An 18,744-nucleotide genomic window follows, 5' to 3' on the forward strand; every position below is an offset into this window, starting at 1 on the left:
AAAGTGTTGTCTAATTTTTAATGAACAATTGAAGTTACACTGTTATCTTATGTTGTCACCAACCAGAATATTACAACCAAGACTGCATTGTAAGTGTGCGTGTACCCATGTGTATACAGCAGGGCAGGGGAGTACAAGTGCTAAGGCTGAACCCAGTTCAATTCTGGCACTGCCTTGAGTGAATCCTGAACAGAGAACCAAGAATATACATTATACACTGAGGATAGTCAGACGTGGCCCCAAAACACTCCCCTCCTTAGGCCAAAGACACAATACAGTGGGGGAGGACTTTGCCTTCCACCTTCCTCATAACTGTCCTGGGTTCCATCCCTGGCATCCCATATGGCCCCGTAAGTACCGCCAGGCGAGTGCAGAGCCAGCAGTAACCCCTGAGCACCACAGGGTATGGCCGAAAAAGGGAAAGGGGCAGCATGCTTAAGATCAATACCACCTTTTTAATCAAAATAAAATATAAATACAGACAATTTGGGTTAAAAAAAAAAAAAAGCCCAAAACCACTTGAATAGAAACTGTCAAGATAAGCAAAGAAGACAAGAGAATTAAAAACATCAATGCACCAGGAAATAAACTGTAAACTTATTTTATATGATAGCAATCCAAACACAGAAGAAGCGAACCACTGAGAACTGAGTGGGGGAAGGCAGTCAACTGTCCTAGATCTGCAGTGAACATGAGGAGAGATCAATGGAGTGTGCAGATAGCGTTTGAACACACACAACAGAGCAGACCCTGCATATGCACTGGCAGAAGACTCACAAAAGGTCACAAAACAAGTCTGAACACAGCAAGATTCAAGTCAAAATGTATCTTTTCCAATCACCCTGGAACAAAGCTAGAAATCAAGAGTAGTCTTGATTTCCAAATCAAGGAAAGACTTGGAAATGCACACCCATAGATGTCACGAAGTGTGCTTCAAATTGTGCTTTCAAGTTGTGTTTATTAGTCAAGGTGAAGCACAAAAACAAAACAAAGCAAGTTAAAGACCTGGCTGTAGCTTGGGTAACGAGCTATTTTTAGAGACAGCAGGTACAAGCAGGGCACTTGCAGGGCACTTTCATTTCCTCGACAGCAGAAAGCACTGCCTCTTTCCGCTTCCTGCCAAGAGGACCATCCTTTGTGATCCAAAGCCAGGCGACCCTACAGTAGCTCGACCTGGACTTATGAATCAAGTGCAGGGCCTCGCACACCCCAGACTAAGTTCTCCAACTCATACATTAATGAAAAGAAAAAACGGGGACAGAGAGAAGTCTTTCGGACTTGATAAAAACCTAAGGCAAACAAGAGAGGGGTGGAGCTACATACAGCACAGCGGGGAGGGTGCTTGCCGCGCACATGGCTGCAAACAGTGAACTGTGCTAGGAGAAGGTAGCCCCTGACCAAGTGCTGGTGTGGCCCAAAACCCCAAACAATGAACAAACAAGAAAAACAAGAGCTTCTGGTGGAAACAATTTCTGCCAAGTGAGGAAAGCTGGCTCCTGGAGATTCAGATCTTTTCACAGAGAGCCTTTCTTCAGGCTGACCATGTCTCCACGGCCCTGCATGAAGAGCCCGGCACCAAGAGGCCAGCACGGCCTCAGTCAGGCCTTCTTACCTGGTTCCGGAGTGAGACTGGGAATTGCTGGCTCTGGCTCCTTCTCCGGCTCCTCCCCACAGGTCCTGGACTTATCACACACGTTCAAGCTCGGCCCAACGACATCCTGGTGGCCAGCAGGGCTGGGCTCGGCCAGGGCCTCCTCTGGGACAGTCACAGCAGGAGGAGGGGAAGGTGTCGGTTCCAAAGACTCACCCTCCTTCTTCATGGGGTCAGCAGGAAGCGTGACCCCAAAGGTGCCCTCCGAGTTCTCTTTCTCCCTGAATCTGTTGGTGCGCTTCCGAGGCTTGGTGCGCCTTTGGTTGACCCTCTGCCACCGCTTTTTCGGCACAGCCGGATTGATGCTACTGGGCTCCTCGTTCTCGCTGTTCAGTTCAGAGTCAAGCTCCGGACCATTTTTGTTGTCAAAAGAGGGGTCCTTCTGGGAGCTTGTCTTGGGGCCCGACAGTGTGTCCTGGCTATCAAGATGAACATCGGGAAAGCAGGGAGCATCTTCGCTGGGAAGCGGGCCCACCAAAGGGAGGGGGTCTCCTTCAATGGGGGCTCCCGCCCTGCCCTGCGAGGAGCCATCCCCAGGAGCCCCCCCACTCTCCCCGTCTCCCTGCAGTACAGCCCCCAGAGTCCCAGCGGAAAGGTGGTTCGGTTTTCTCTTGCGTTCTGTCTTTAAGGCTTTACGGTTTGCAGTGTTTTTCCCCACCTGGGGGGCAAAACCATCTCGCAGTTTGGAGGCCAGCTTCACGCGCCCACAGTTGCGCCTAGGAACACAGTTCGGCTGATTTTTACCGGGAGCAGGGAGGTCTCTTCTGTCAGTGGTGGAGGCAGGGAGGGGGGCCGGCGGCTCCCTGGTCAGTGAGGAGTCAGGGCCGGGGCCGGGGCTGGGCCGGGCCCGGTCCTGAGGGCTGTCTGCTTTCTTTTCTGAATTCTGTGCGGAGCCTCCAGAAACCAGAACCTTAGATGCCCCCAGGGGGCTACTGGTGGAGCAGTCCCCCATTCCCGGGCTCCGGTAGGAGACCAAGTTTTGAGCCGTCATTAGTCGCTGCTCCTTAGTCTTACTATCGTGCATGTCCTTCAGCATCATGAGCAAGGTGCTGAACTTGTAGTCTGGCTCGATGGGGATATGGTTCTGGCCCGCGGAAGAAAACAGCAGCGGTTTGGACGGCCTGGCAGCGGCCGAGTCGCCGCCATCCTCGCTGAGAGACCGGTAGGAGAGCTCCTTCAACTCGGACAGCACGTGCTTCACCACGGCCGTCTCGATGTCACTGGAATCCCTGGTTTTCTCGTGCATGTTGCTCAGTAGTTTCAGCCCGTCCACCTTCCCACTTTTGGAAATGCTGGCCAAAGGCGGGCCTTTGGCATCAGGAGAGCAGTACTTCAAACCACAGTCCTCGTGCGCAGCGGGCGCGTCGGCCATGCCAGGGCTTTCTTTATGTTTGCACTTAATACTCCGGATCTTGGACTGTTTGCTTTTCGGAAGGACCAAAGCTTGATTTGTGGGCCCACTCTTGAGGAGGGTGTTCTCACTGGACAGGTCAGGGGGTGTGCTGAATTTGGGCAGGAGACTATCATTTCGAGGATCTGTTTGGGGTTTCTGGACAATAGTGCACAACGGAAGGTTGGTGAGGTTAACCTGAGCTGTCTCGGTTCCAGGCTCTGCCGGCTTAGGACAGTCTGTTAAGTGGTCTGTGTGTGAGTTCGAAATGAGGGGCTTCGGCTTGGCTTTTGCCTTAGTGTTTGTGGCAGGAAACCTGGAATACTTCACCTTGTCATTCTTCTGCATGGAGAGCAAGTTCTCCGTGCGGTCGAAAGCGTCTGTGATCTCCAGGACCCCGGGGTCCGACTCGGAGCTGGGGTCGATGGGGTCCAGGTCGCTGCTTCCGTCGTCGGATGTGGTGCAGACACTGATGGAGTCGCTGCGCTTCTCTTCGTCCCCGGCGCCAATGTAGCAGAGCTGCACTTTGGAACTGCACACAAGGCCACGCTGCAGCGGCTGCTGCTTCTCCCCGGGCCGTTTTGGCCCCAAGGCACCCTCGGGCAAGCCCAATAAGGAGTCACAGGTGGCAGTCTCGAAATCTTTCTTGATGGGGGTTTTGCCACACGAAGAAAAGAGAAAGCCTCCTGGGGAAGGGGCGGCCCCGGCCAGGCTGCTTGCTATCCGGGACAGTTCACTCGAGGCCTGCTTCTCAGACACGTCCCCAGGAAGGAAGCTGAGGCTAAGCTTGTCGGGAATCTTGCCCCTGCGTTCGTCCTTGTGTGCGTCGAACTGCACGGGGTCCTTCTTCACGCTGATCCTCTTGGGAGGCTCCGAGCTCTTCCGGACTCTCGACTTGGCACAAGGCTTTTCCTTCTCGTCTGCCGAATGTTCAGAGTCAAAAGCCAGAGATTTCAAGCAGCCATTAAGCAACAGATCATGTTCGGATTCAGGATCGTTCGCACAGTCCTCAAATGGCATGTCCTCCTCACTGTCCAACTTGATCGCGCTGGTGACACATTTTCGGTTCTTCGACCCTTTGGGAACATCATACTGCTCAGCAAGACCAACACTAGCTTCCCATTTACTCAGAATTTTCTGAGGAACCTTGAATTTAAAGGAGAAAAATATCATCAGTTATCAAATAAAACAGCTGGGGCACAGAAGCTGATCAGTGCATGCCTCTAAAATGGGACGCTTTCCCAAGCCTCTAGCACTCCACCTCTCAGGGACTTTGCCCCCACAGCTCACCCAGGGCATAAACTCAAGGGCATACCCCAACACAATACTGCCAAGTGTCAACAACATCTCCTTATTGAATTGAGAGCGAGCGAGAGAGAAAGACTCAGGCCTGGGAGGCAGTTCAACGGTTAGGTGCATCTAGTACGTCCTTATCCCACATCTGCTCCCAGGCACCACAGGGTCAGGCCATTCTGAGTACCAATGGGCCCAGGGGACAAGGCATCCTCGGTCCTTGTGTTGGATGGGAACTATCAGGGCCCATGGACCTTCTGAGTGCTGCTTGGGAGGAAATAAAGGAATCACAGAAAAAGAGGTAAGTAAACAAACTGATAAATGAACAAATATAGAACAGACTCCCAACTTACCCCTCCATATCTAAGACAGACTCCTTCCTGGCATAGGAAGGCCAATAACTTATTCCGTTACCTTGAAAAGCAAGCATGGCTAAAGATGTGTGTGGAAAAGCTGGGACCGTCTATGCCTCTGACTAAATCTGAACCTCTAGTTCACTAAGTCCCTGATTAATCAAGATGCTTCCACACAAGTCACTCATACTCTAGACTATAATCCACCACTCTCAGGGCTGAATCCCCTATCGAAGAGAGTCAGACACATGAGGCAGGGCCCCTTACACAACGTACTCCTTTCTGGGTTCCTCTAAGCATTAGAACCCTGCAGCTCAGTAAAATGTCTCCAACCCTTTCAACTCTTATTTCCTTCCTTGGTTTCATGCAGTAGAGCAATATATACTAGATGTCAGATTTCTAAATACATCTTCAGAAGTATTTTAATACTCATAAAAAGGAAGTTCTATTGAGTATGAAAAATTCATGTCAAGAAGCAGACAGCCTCCACATCCATCTAAAGCAAAAACCGATCACCTGGTTTACACTGCACACACACACAGGCACACGGTTCCCATGCTGTGAGCAGAAGAAATCAATCTTCCAGAACCTGAATGCTCTGGTCAGTCCTCAAAACAAGGGGTTGGCTTTAGTCTAAATGGCTAAAGCAGTCAGTCACCCTCTGCCACCCCAAGGCAGCAGCGATGGGCATTCTGGAGAAACTTTCATTTACAGTCCTCACATGCCTAGTGCAGGAGCACTTGTACATAGGAAAGTGAGACGACAGCGGCAGGCCAGGGAAGCAGCTCGGCAGCACAGTGAACCTAATGACAGGAGTGAGGCACCCACCATAGCCCCCAGTACCACCAACAGTCCTGGGTGCCCAATCCCTCTTCTGGAGCAGGTTATGAAGAAACGGCAAAAAAATCCAAACACTGCTTCAGTGTTACCCAGCTCTGTTCAAGTGAAGAGTATTCAAACTATACGAAAATATGGCCTAGCGGCACCAGAGAAATAGTGTAAGGAGGAAAGCACTAGGACCAAACCGAGTTCTAATCCCTAACCGCGTAATGATGCTGAACACCTCCAGGAATGACACCTGAGCCAGGAGACAATCTTGAGCACCGCTGGGTGTATACAAAACCCTCCACCCCAACAATAGATAGCAAAAAGGTTTTCCTCCCAAGTATCACCAAGTGCAGCTGTGAGGGCCTGAGGACCGTGGTGTGACTTGGGTATCCCGGCCCCCACAACATTCTCAAGCTCTTGCACAGAACAGTACACTGAACCGCCCAGCCTCCTGAGCACTGCTTCTGAGTCACTCTCCCCTCACAAAATACAACCAGTCTGAATGCATCACCCTTAGGCATCAATGACCACACACACAAACCAAGACAACTAAAGCAAAACCATTTCCATTTAATACTCTGATCACGGCTGGTGGTGCTCAGATGATATTACTCCTGGCCCAGTGCTTAGAGATTGCTCAAGCAATAGTGCGCCACCAAGGATTGAACCTGCATCTCTGGCATGCAAAACTTCTCCATTCCCCATCTTTCTCATTTCAAAAAGCAGTATTTGGGAGCCTCTAGAGAAATTCAATAGAGGGAAAGGCACTAGACTCGCATGTAGCTGACCCCAGATGGATCCCCAGCACCGAATCCTCTGAGAAGAGACAAGGATCACTCCTCAGCAAGCGCCAGGAGTAGGCCCTGACCACCACTGGCCCGTAAACAACAAAAGGCTTTCTATCTATCTTCTCACACATATGACATACCCACCACTCACCTATACCCCACTAAGAAAGAAACAACCTGTATTCCTCTAGTCTTCAGAAAGGCTTTTTTTCTTACCTTATGCCTGTAGCCTTTTTCTTTCTGCTTCCCTCTTCTTCTAAGGACAGGAAGCTCTTCAAATTGATGTCGGCCTTCAAACATGACGATTGCTTTCCCAGCCACCCAGGCCCTCTCCGAAGGGTCTCCAAAAGCCTCGACGTAGTATTGCCGATAGGGCCTCTGGTTAGAAACTAGATGAAGATGAGAAGCAAATATAAGTGTCATTACTTGAGAAGGACAGCTACTCCTCAAACGAGCATCATACCACAGCTGCAAAGAAAGGTTTACAGAGGGAGTGGGGGGAGTTATCAATGAGTGATTAAAAACCTACAAATTCTGGGGCTGGAGTGATAGCACAGCGGGTAGGGCGTTTGCCTTGCACGCGGCCGACCCGAGTTCGAATCCCAGCATCCCATATGGTCCCCTGAGCACCGCCAGGGGTGATTCCTGAGTGCATGAGCCAGGAGTGACCCCTGTGCATCGCCGGGTATGACCCAAAAAGAAAAAAGAAAAAAGAAAAAAAAAAAAAACCTACAAATTCTGAAGTAGACCAGATACAAGGAAATTTGAAATATTCCATATGGCAAGAATACACTTCAGGGTTTATGAAGTGATACATTGGTTTGGTCTGGTGATGTGCCATAATTCCAAACCAATGAACCAGAGAAATAGTACAGCAGGCAGGGCACTCGCCTTGCATGATACCTACCTGAGTTCAATCCCTGAGGATAGATGAGTGGTAAGCCCTGAACACAGGCAGCTGTGGCCCCCAAAAACAAAGCAAATCAAAACCAACATAACCGAGCTAAGAGGTTGATTTAGTTCTTCATAGAACAAACAGCTGTCAACTAGCTTGTATCAGCTAATAAAGCCCTGGGCACTGCCAGGTGTGGCCCAAAACCTTCGGGAGAGAGGGGTGAGATCTTGAGAGCGCTGCAGAGCACCCTCACCCAGCTCTCTGACGTGCTGACACTCAGTGCCCAGGACTCCACAGACAGGCTGGGTCCTTATTAGCATGCCCCCACCCACAAAAAATAAAATAAGTAACATGATTCCCCTTCTGAAGTTCAAGGACTCCAAAGAGAGCAAATTTAGGGTAAAACACTAACTTCACAGATAAAGCAGAACGTGATATTTAAAAACAAGGAGGGGAAAAAAAGAAATCTAAACATAATAAAAACAAAATTCAGTTATTCAAATTTTTGCTTTAGCAAAGTCCACTTTTTTTCAATCACTGTATCACTGTCAAACTGTTCATCAATTTACTCAAGCAGGCGCCAGTAACATCTCCATTCGTCCCAGCCCTGAGATTTTAGCAGCCTCTCCTTACTTGTTTTTCCCAACGATTGGAGGCTCTTTTCAAAGTCAGGGGAATGAGACCTGTTATTTGTTACGGTATTTGGCATATCAAATACGCCACAGGGAGCTTGCCAGACTCTTTATTTTTTAGAAATATCAAATATATGAAATATAAAGACAATACATATCTCAGAAGAGATTATAATCAAATTTATCTAGTACACATACCTTCCATACACTATTTTTCATACCAGGGAAAAAATGTTATACAAATAATCAGGACCTCAGAGAGTGCAACAGCCTAAAAAACATGCTGCAGAGAAGAAGCCCAGGGTCAATCCAGATGGTATCTTAAGCACTTCGAGGAGAAACCCTGAGCACCAAACAGGAGCAACCCCTGAAATACAGCTAGTTAGGGAAGGGGAGGGAAGGGGAGTGGAGAGGAGAGGAGAGGAGAGAGAATAAAAGGGAATGAGAGGGAATGAGGTGCCTGTGCATCCCATACAGTCCCCCCAGAGCTCCAGGAAGTAATCCCTGAGCAGTCAGAAGTCTTAAGCGCTGCTGAATGTGGCCCAACTCTCTCCCACAAAACCCCTGTCCGGAAAAAAAAAAAAAGTGACGTTTATCTCTTTGTCAAAAAAGTAACATTCATTATCTTACATATAATTACATTAAGAAAAAAAGATCACATCCAGATTTGGGGGCCAGAGAGATAGTACAGAGGACAGGGTGCTTCACTGCAAGTAGCTAACCTACATTTGATCCCAGACAACAAATAAGGTCCCTGAAGCACAGCTGGGTATGGCCCCAAAATCAAGACAAAAAAACAAAACAAAATATGCTGCACATCTGATTACAACAATATCTCTGTTTCAAAATATACATACAAAATTCAAACACTGAGTACAGGATGTTAGTGCAGAGGGTAGAATGTTTGCCCTCATTGCAGTCAAACCACGTTTGATCCCAGGCACTCCATATGGTCCCCAGAGCCCTCCAACAATGATCCCTGAGAAGAGCCAGGAATAAGCACTGACCACGGATGGGTATGCCTCCCCCCATTCCTCTCAAAAAGACCGAGCACCAGTCTCTAAGCAACACTTGAGGAGTTCAAAAAACCAAACACTAAACATGCAAGTTCTATAAAGAACTCCTTACTTTCTATTAAATTACATATATACACTTAGGGCTGGAGCAATAGCACAGCAGGTAGGGCGTTTGCCTTGCACACGGCCGACCTGGGTTTGATTCCCAGCATCCCATATGGTCCCCCAAGCACCGCCAGGAGTAATTCCTGAGTGCAGAGCCAGGATTAACACCCCCCCCAGCATCGCCGGGTGTGACCCAAAAAGCAAAAATAAATAAATAAATAAATACACATACTCTCTCTCTAGCTCTCTCCCTCTATCCCTCCCCCCCTTTCTCTCTCTCTCACACACACCTCTATATATAGAGGTGTGATACATAACCACCACTATCTCTCCAGTCCCTATAAAGGTTCTTAAAGTTAATTCTTAAAAACTCTCACAGACTCTTAAATCTTAAAGATCCTTAAAAGGTTTTATTTAGCCTTAAATGTTCTTCATTCCTGGGGGCTGGAAAAATAGTACAACGATAGGGAGCTAGCCTTGCATGCAGCCGACCCAGTTCTATCCCAGTCATCCCATATAATCCGCCTCAGCATCACCCTGGTGTGGCTCAAATGTAAACAAACAAAAAAGGTTCTTAACTCTTAACAGTTCTGAAGTCAATTCATACAACAAAAATTGGCCACCTTAGATGAGCCGGCACGCAACAGCAGACTGGAAAGCTACCAGCACTGGGGAACAATCCAGTGCACAATAAAGAGCATGGTAAGGGGTTGGAGCAATAATACAGGGGGCTGGGTATTTGCCTTGCACGCAGCCAAGTTGGGTTCAATCCCTGACATCTCATTTGGTCACCTGAGCATCACCAGAAGAGCCAGAAATAACCCCTGAGCATCGCCAGGTGTGACCCAAAAAGCACACCCTCCCCCCAAAAAAAAGCACGATACTGGCAATAACACTTAAAAGAAAAAGAGGAAATAATTAGAGACCAATTAGGTGCCTGAATCCCTAAGAGTTAACTTCAATTTAAGAGGAGAAATTGAGTATAAGGGTTATACCCGTCAAAGGCATCAGTACAGCAAGAAAGCTACAAATTCCGAACACTGCATTATACAGTAGGAGCAAAGGGAACAAACTAAGCCAGGTAAGCAGGTAAGCAGAAGGCAGAACTGAAAGAGATGGGGTACAGCTTCAAGAATTTGGCCTTTACTCCTCTGGCGGTTGAGGAAAAAGGGGGATAAACAGAGGAGTCGGAGGCACAGCTGTGCATCTGAGAAAGCTAATGTTGCTTGACTACTGAACAGAACTGCTGAAGGGGAAACGGGAACTGAGTAGACCAGAGATTACATAAATGGCATACACACACAGGAAGATGACAGCACAGACCAAGGCAACTGGAATGGTAGGTAATTAAAAGAACAAAAATAGGGTCTGGAGCAATAGTATAGCGGGTACGGCATTTGCCTTGCACGTGGCCGACCGGGGTTCAATTCCCAGCATTGCAAATTGTTCCCTGAGCACTGCCAGGGTTAATTCCTGAATGCAGAGCCGCCAGGAGTAACCCTTGCGCATCGCCAGGTATGACCCAAAAAAAAAAAAAAAAAAATTAGGGGCAGGGACACTCACACCTGACAGTCTCACAGTCTCAGACCTTACTCCTGGTGCTGTGCTCTTGGGACCTTATGGAATGACTGGGTCAGCTACATGCAGGGTACAACCAGCACAAAAAAAAAAAAATTGAGGGCACAGTGGTAGCTCAATTCCTTTCTCCTAATAACTGAAATCAAATACCTCAAAATCACAGTTTCTTCCTTGGGCCGCACACCAGGTTTGTTTGTTTGTTTTTTTTTTTTTAAAGCAACTCTATTGAGATAAAACTGGAGGGGAAAGGGGAAGCACTGCCAGTGCTACTGATAGTAGAGTAGGTAGGACATTTGCCTTGCATGCGGCCAATCACAGCTCAATTCCTAGCACCCCATCCGGTCCCTAAAGCCCATCAGAGTGATACTTCAGCTTAAATCAGCTTAGAGCAAGGAATAAACCCTGAGCACAGCCTGGTGTGACCAAAAAAAGGGTGGTGGTGGGAGAGAGAGTACAGCAGGTAGGGTGCTTGTTTTGTACACAACTGACCATATGGACCAGATGCGATGCCCTGAGCCCACTGTGAGCCCTGAACATAGAGCCTCCAGTAAGCTTCGAACACTGCTGATGTGACAAAACAACAAAATATTCATTCACTCCTCTGAATTTGAAACTCTTAAAAAAATATTCCAATATTTTAGTATATTCACAATTACATAACCACAATCAATTTTACAACACAAATTTTATTATTAAAAAATAAACGGCCAGGGGCTGGAGAGATAGCACAGCAGGTAGGGTGTTTGCCTTGCACGCGGCCGACCCAGGTTCAAATCCCAGCATCCCATATGGTCCCCTGAGCATGGCCAGGGGTAATTCCTGAGTGCAGAGCCAGGAATAACCCCTGTGCATCACCAGGTGTGACCCAAAAAGCAAAAAAAAAATAAAAAAATAAAAATAAATTAAAAAAATAATAATAAAGGGCCAGAGTGATAGCAGAGCGGGTAGGGTATTTGTCTTGCATGTGGCGGACCCAGGTTCGATCTCTGGAATCGCATAGGGTCCTCCAGCACTGTCAGGAGTAATTCCTGAGTGCAGAGCCAGGAGTAACCCCTGGGCATCGCTGGGTGTGACAAAAAAAAAAAAAGCAAAAATAGATAGATAGATAGATAGATAGATAGATAGATAGATAGATAGATAGATAGATAGATAGATAGATAGATAAGATTTCACACTCCTTAACCCACCTTCTTCTCTCAGGAAACCAATAACCTACTTGTCTCTAGAGAGAAACCCATCTCTATAGGGACTATCCACAAAAATGGAATTAGGCAGCGGGAGGGGGAGCTTAGAGAGTAGGATGGATTTGTTATGAACACAGCTGACCCAGCTTTGATCCCAGGCACCCAATTTGGTGCCTCGCCTGGAATGATCCCTAAGCACAGACCAGAAACCTCCCCCTGCACACACACCCGAAGACAACTTTCTAACAAAAATAATTTAGACCCACATCCCACAGCCGCCACCATACAAACAGCCCAACTTCAAGGCTTCCGACAACTCTGAAGAATGTTAAGCCAATGAAACGCCAGGTACACAGATCTGGAGCTCCTGGGACACTTCCAAATTCTACTGCTGACAGCCAAGTAAGAGCCCAGCAAATCAGACAGGAAAGCAGCACAGAAATCAGTTACGCTCAGCAAATGAAAACAATAACACAGAGGCTCAGCTAGCAAAAAACAGCTGAGTAAATCTTCAGACGATTATTTTAGTAACTTCTTCGTGAGATGCAACAATTTTCAAACTTTCTTTTACTGAACTATGTATTATTTCATGTATCATTTCATTGTTATCAAGCAATATAAAATATTTTGTGCCTGCCAAGAATAGGCTGGGGGATTAGGTGGGAAACTGGGGACAATGGTGGAGGGAAGATGATGCTGGTGGTGGGGTTGATGTCGGACATGAAATGCCTGAAACAACTGTATTATAAACAACTTTGTAAACCAGGGTGTTTAAAGAAAGTTCTAAACAACTGAAATAAAGCAAGTTGGAGGCTAGAGCGACAATACAGGAGTTAAGATTCTTACTTTATGCCTTCTCCAACCCCCGTTTGACTCCCCAGCACTGCGGATGATCCCAGCAGCACCGGAGGTGACTCCTGAGCACAGTCACAGTCAGTCTAAGGCCCTGAGCACCACCCCAGTGTGGCCCAAAATCCAAAACATAAAACAGTGTGGAAGCAATTGTTTCCTCTTCCTTCGGTTACTGTTTCATGACAACAGGGGCTAGAGACCGGCATTTGACCCTGCTATAGCAGGGTTCCCCCAAGACTACTGGAAATAGTCCTTGAGCACTGCCCAGTTTGGCCAAAAAGAACAAAATTTGAAATAAATAGCTGGAGTAATACTGCCTTGCACAATACCAACTTGGGTCTGACCCCCAATACCCACTCTGGTCCCCTGAAGTAAGCACTTCTTTTTCTTCTGGGCACTGCTGGAGATGGCCCAAAATTTTATTTAAAAAGTTTATGACAAAATACAAATGCACATCAATTGACATATTCTAAAACTTCAGACTAGACATCTGAATAATAATCTTCCTAACAATTTTATTCACGAAAGCCAAAAGCTAGAGATAACCCATGTGACCTACATATACAATGGAGTATTACCTGAGTCTAAAAACACAACTGAAACACTGACAACAAATACAACATGAAAAATCCTTAAAAACGGGGGCTGGAGCAGTAGCACAACAGGTAGGGCATTTGCCTTGCACACAGCTGATCCGGGTTCGATTCCCAGCATCCCATATGGTCCGCCAAGCACCACCAGGAGTTAATTCCTGAGTGCAGAGCCAGGAGTAAGCCCTGGGTATCACCGGGTGTGACCCAAAAAGGAAAAAAAAAATCCTAAAATACATTCTAGGTGAATGTTGTGACTATTCTAGATGGAGTAGAATAGTCAAACTCAGAGAGAAAGACCCACAGTGGGTGAGGGGGCGCAAGGTACATGGTGCCAACCCTCACAGGTCCTAATTGTGATTTTAAGCAAAATGGCACAGGAAGCAAGTCCTTAAATTAAACATGGCTTCATTCAGACTCCAAGACAGCCACACTATTCAGCAGAAAAAGGAGTGACTCACTAATACACAGTTAGGCCTTTAAACTACTCTATGATATGCAAGAGGCAAGGAGGCAAGGTCAAAGGACCACACAGGCTCCATTTACAGGGCTCAGGGTACAGAATCTGCCAAGAGTCTGACTCAGGCACCACCCCATGTGTGCTGAGCATAAGTCGCAGACGCAGTCTATCACTGTGCACCATCATCGTGGACCAGCATTGAAAGGAGGAGGAAAATGAGTCTTATTTCATTTTTATAAAATGTCCCCAACAGGCTTCTAGCTAGAGACAAAAAGTAGCTTATAATTTGCTTGGGGGACAGATAGCTAAATGGTCTGAGGTTTTTGTTTGTTTGTTTGTTTTGCTTTTTGGGTCACACCCGGCGATGCCCAGGGGTTACTCCTGGCTCTGCACTCAGGAATTAACCCTGGCGGTACTCAGAGGACCATATGGGATGCTGGGAATTGAACCTGGGTGGGCTGCATGCAAGGCAAACGCCCTACTCGTGCTATTGCTCCCACCCAAGAGTCTGAGATTTCTTTGGGGAACTAAAATAAAAAGTTCTAAAATTGATTGTGGTTGCATAACTGGATAGACCAAAACATCAGAATTGCATACCATAAAGGGTTGGATAACTTGAATTTTATATCAACAAAGTTGTACACACACACACACACACACACACAAAGCGGTGGGGGGATTCGGACTGGAGAGAGTACAGCAGGTAAGGCACTGTCTTACACATAGCCAACACAGGTTTGATCCTCGGCATCCCATGTGGTTCCCCAAGCACCGCCAAGAATAAGTCCTGAGTGTAGAGCCAGGTATAACCCCAGGGTACCACTGGGTATGACCCAAAAACCAAAAAAGAAGAAAAAGGAAAAAAGGCTTGGCATAGAGCCCAAGAAGGAAGTAAAGTGTGAATTCAAGGTATTTTGTCTGAGTCACTATGGCAGAAATGGAAGGAAAAAGTACTGGTCTGAGGAGGAAAATCATTATTTCAATTTTACACAAGCTGATCTCAACTGCTAGGATGACATACTAATGAAAGCCTCTAGCATGTAGCTGGGCCCTCTGAGTTGAACCTAGGAAACAAGATCAGGGTGGAAACAAACTGCTCCTGAAGACAGCTCAAACCTACACTAACGCTCAGCAATCTAAAGTCTTGAAGCCTGAGGCCAGAACTGATCCCTGATGTTGCCCAAATGAGTTGAAAAAATGACACCAAACTAAAATAGGAAAACATTATTATACTGAAAAGCAATTCTGGATAATATGGACACCAGGCTAGGAGCTAACGGCTTCCTAATATCTATAGATAGAATAATGATCGCAGATATTTAAATCAGAGTAAAAAATAAAACCAAATTTTACCAAAAAAGTAAAATACATTCGATCCTAATAGTAAATAGTAAAATATGAAGAGCCTCTGGCTCCAGGCACATCTTTTCGACTTCACCGTTCTCCCTCCACTAACACACGCCTCAGAGACCTGTGCCCTAGGAAAACAGGATGAGAACGCCACTGGGGTATCCCAAAGAGGAATTGAAAGAGCTATGCTTGCCCGCACGCCTGGTTGTCTTCCCCGGGGCCCCTCGGAGGGGATGGGTTCCAGCTTCCCTCCCCACCCCAAGCAGAGCTCCCGGCGGCCGAAGATCACCGGAACCCAGCTACAGCCATGCTGGAGGCCCCTCTCCACACATTCGGACAGGCCTCATGCATGAAGGTACTGGCAGAGGAACCCAGGTGTGTCTAATCCCATCAATGGCCAACATCCAGAGAGACTTAAAAGCAAGCTCTCAGAAGCACATGGCCGCAAAGCAGCCGCGCGATATCTTTTGCCTTCTTCTCCCTCTAGGAGAAACTGGCAATCTTCTGAGAGTTTCCTGTCCACATGGGACAGCCTTGCAAGCTTCCCATGGTGTATTCATATGCAAAATCCAGTAACAAGCTGGATCTCATTCCCCTGACCCTGAAGAGCCCCCAGTGCAACATCGTTAGGAGGGCTGAGTTGAGACAGACTTCTAAGATCTCAGGGAAAGGACGAAATGAGATGTTACTGAGCCCGCCCAAGAAATCGGTGATTAACGGATTTCGTGATCATGATCGTGAAGCTTGGAGTATCACATTTCACTCAAGTGAGAGAAGGAATCCCGAGTTCTGACCTCCCTTGACGATCAAGAATCATGGATGCTGGCTCGTTTGCAAAGGTGATCAAGAAGCATGGATGCTGGCTCGTTTGCCAAGGCGTCGAAAATCAGATGGGCCAGACACGTAATGCGATTTACAGATGACCACTGGACTAGAGCTGTTACCAACTGGATTCCACAGGATGTCAAAAGACCGAGTGGCCGCCCACCAATGAGATAGCCAGACCTCTTCATCGAGATCCTGAATGAATGTTTTGAGATTCTTCAAGTTCCTGGAGTGAGCAGACACCATTGGGCTATAGTAGCATGTGACAGGGACGAATGGAGACATTACTGGGCCCACTCAAACAAATCAGTAAATAACAAGATGAAAAGTGATACAAGTGATACATTAGATCCATTCAAGTAATTCTCAGAGGTAAAATTACTACCTATTACAAAAGGTGAAGCAACCAACATTTGGTTTTACTACAGCAAATTGCAAAGGTACAATTTCATACTCTACCTTATCACCTACAATCAAATGCAGGTCTTACCTTTCATTTTTGAGTGTGTGTTCATCAATGGATCAGAACAAATCCTGCAGGGCCACCATGGGCGCCTCTTGAATTTTGCCCAAATGAGATCTCCAACTTCATACTTCAGTGGTGTAGACTTTTTCTTGGGTTGACACTTGAAAAAGACAAAACATGAAGCACCAGTAAGGACCAAGCTCTTTTACCAGTCTGCCACTTTCCTACTAGCCCGCAAAATAACACAAACAGAATTCCAGAAAGAAACCACTTGAGTGACTGGAGCGATAGCATAGCGGGTAGGGCGTTTGCCTTGCATGCAGCCGACCCAGGTTCGATTCCCCGTATCCCATATGGTCCCCTGAGCACCGCCAGGAGTAATTCCTGAGTGCAAAGCCAAGAGTAACCCCTGAGCATCGCCAGGTGTAACCCAAAAAACAAAAAAAAAAGAAAAGAAAAAAAAAAAGAAACTGTTTGAGCCAAAAAAAATAAAGCGGGGCCGGAGCGATAGCACAGCGGGTAGGGCGTTTGCCTTGCACGCGGCCGACCCGGGTTCGATCCCCGGCATCCCATATGGTCCCCCAAGCACCGCCAGGAGTAATTCCTGAGTGCAAAGCCAGGAGTAACCCCTGAGCATCGCTGGGTGTGACCCAAAAAGCAAAAAAAAAATAAAAAAAAATAAAAAAAAATAAAGCTAGGGGCCAAAGTAATAATACAGTGGGTATGGCACTTGCCTTGTGTATGGCCAATTCGAGTTTGATCACCAGCACTCCATATAATCCCCCAAAGCCAGTCGGGAGTGATTCCTCAGCACAGAGCCAGGAATAAATCCAGAGCACCAGTGTGTCCCCCCAACCCCCTTTCTCTGATAGCCAATCGGGTCAGTCATGAAAGAATGCTGAGCACTCATGGACACTCTCAGTGAAACTGAGCTGGCTGTGCCCCAGCAGCACCCAGGACACCTCTCAGCAGAACACAAAGGAATGAAGCTCCCTTGGATTCATCCAGGGATGAGCCCCGAGGCTGCATTCAAAACTAAGGCTGAATAACCTGCTATCCAGGTGTAAGCATCTCAGCTCCAAACCAACGTCCATGTGTTGAAACTCACAAACAGCGCACACAGATCTTTCCTGGAGAGGAAGGCAGCTTTCGGTAAGTCCAGGATTCCACCTGGCGTACCCACACAGAGAAGTTTTTAGGTGTTCTGAGATATTCCTGGCTAGTTGAAGAACTCATCTATTTACTACTAGGGAACACACACAAATGCCATTTTCTACAAATGCCATAAGTTGAAAATGGCTTGATAAGCTCCATGCTCAAGACAATCTTCTTCCCTTAATACCTAAAAATGTATCTACCCAGCACAGACTGTTCTCAGTAGAGTGAGCTGAATGGATGTGAAGTAACACCCACGGCTCGTCAACACCAAAAGCTGAGCTCAATGTGATGAGATGTAAGTCAGAATCCCACGTTCGGACTCTGCTTTCAGAGAGTCCACAGAATGTCTTTATTGAACAAAACTGATCCATTCGCTGTGTGTGTAGTGACTAGGAAATAAACTATCATCTGTGTGTGTTGGGGAGTGGCTGCTGTGGATCTCATACATGCAAGACATGTGCTCAACCTCTGTTCCATGCCCCATGTCCTTGGTCCCATACATTTTAAAAAAAAAGTGGGGGAGGTGCACAGATGTAGCTCAAGAGCCCTTGCCTCACATGTGTGAGGCCCTGGAGTCAATCCCTAGTACCACCACCCCACTCTACCCACCAAAAATGAGGACCAACTTTGCCTATTATCAACTTTTAAAGTTATCAGGAAAAAAAAAATCCTGGGGGCCGGAGCGATAGCACAGCGGGTAGGGCGTTTGCCTTGCACGCGGCCGACCCGGGTTTGATCCCCAGCATCCCATATGGTCCCCCAAGCACCGCCAGGAGTGGTTCCTGAGTGCAAAGCCAGGAGTAACCCCTGAGCATCGCTGGGTGTGACCCAAAAAAAAAAAAAAAAAATCCTGACTTTAAAGCTACTTGGGAGACCAGAGCCATAGTACAGTGGGTAAGGTACTAACCTTACCCACTAACCCTATCATGCAGTTGACCAGAGTTCAATCCCCAACATGCATATGGTCCTCCAAACACCGCCAATAGTAAGTCAGTGCAGAGCCTGGAGTAACCCCTGAGAGTCACCAGGTTCTGACCTAAAAAGCAAAATAAATAAATAGTCACTGTCACTGTCATCCCGTTGCTCATCGATTTGTTCGAGCAGGTACCAGTAACATCTCTCATTCAGAGACTTATTGTTACTGTTTTTGGCATATCCAATACATCACGGGTAGCCTGTCAGGCTCTGCCATGCGGGCGCAATACTCTCGGTAGCTTGCCGAGCTCTCCGAGAGGGGCGAAAGAATCAAACATGGGTCAGCCGCATGAAAGGCAAACGCCCTACCACTGTGCTATCGCTCCAGCCCAAATAAATAATAAAAATTTTAAAT

General features: G+C 47.1%; 1 protein-coding gene across 8 annotated transcripts in view; it reads right to left on the bottom strand.

The window, feature by feature from the left end:
* Positions 1–18,744, bottom strand: part of NSD1 (nuclear receptor binding SET domain protein 1) — a 114,935-nt gene that overhangs the window by 53,950 nt on the left and 42,241 nt on the right. For all 8 annotated transcript variants that reach the window (XM_055128470.1, XM_055128465.1, XM_055128466.1 and 5 more), the window contains 3 exons: positions 16,281–16,416; positions 6,520–6,692; positions 1,613–4,187 (listed from right to left, as the gene is read on the bottom strand). In XM_055128470.1, coding sequence (XP_054984445.1) covers positions 1,613–4,187; positions 6,520–6,692; positions 16,281–16,416 — 2,884 coding nt within the window. The remainder of the gene's footprint in view (positions 1–1,612; positions 4,188–6,519; positions 6,693–16,280; positions 16,417–18,744) is intronic.

Source organism: Sorex araneus, chromosome 2 (assembly GCF_027595985.1).
Source record: "Sorex araneus isolate mSorAra2 chromosome 2, mSorAra2.pri, whole genome shotgun sequence".
Classification (NCBI taxonomy): Eukaryota; Metazoa; Chordata; class Mammalia; order Eulipotyphla; family Soricidae; genus Sorex; species Sorex araneus.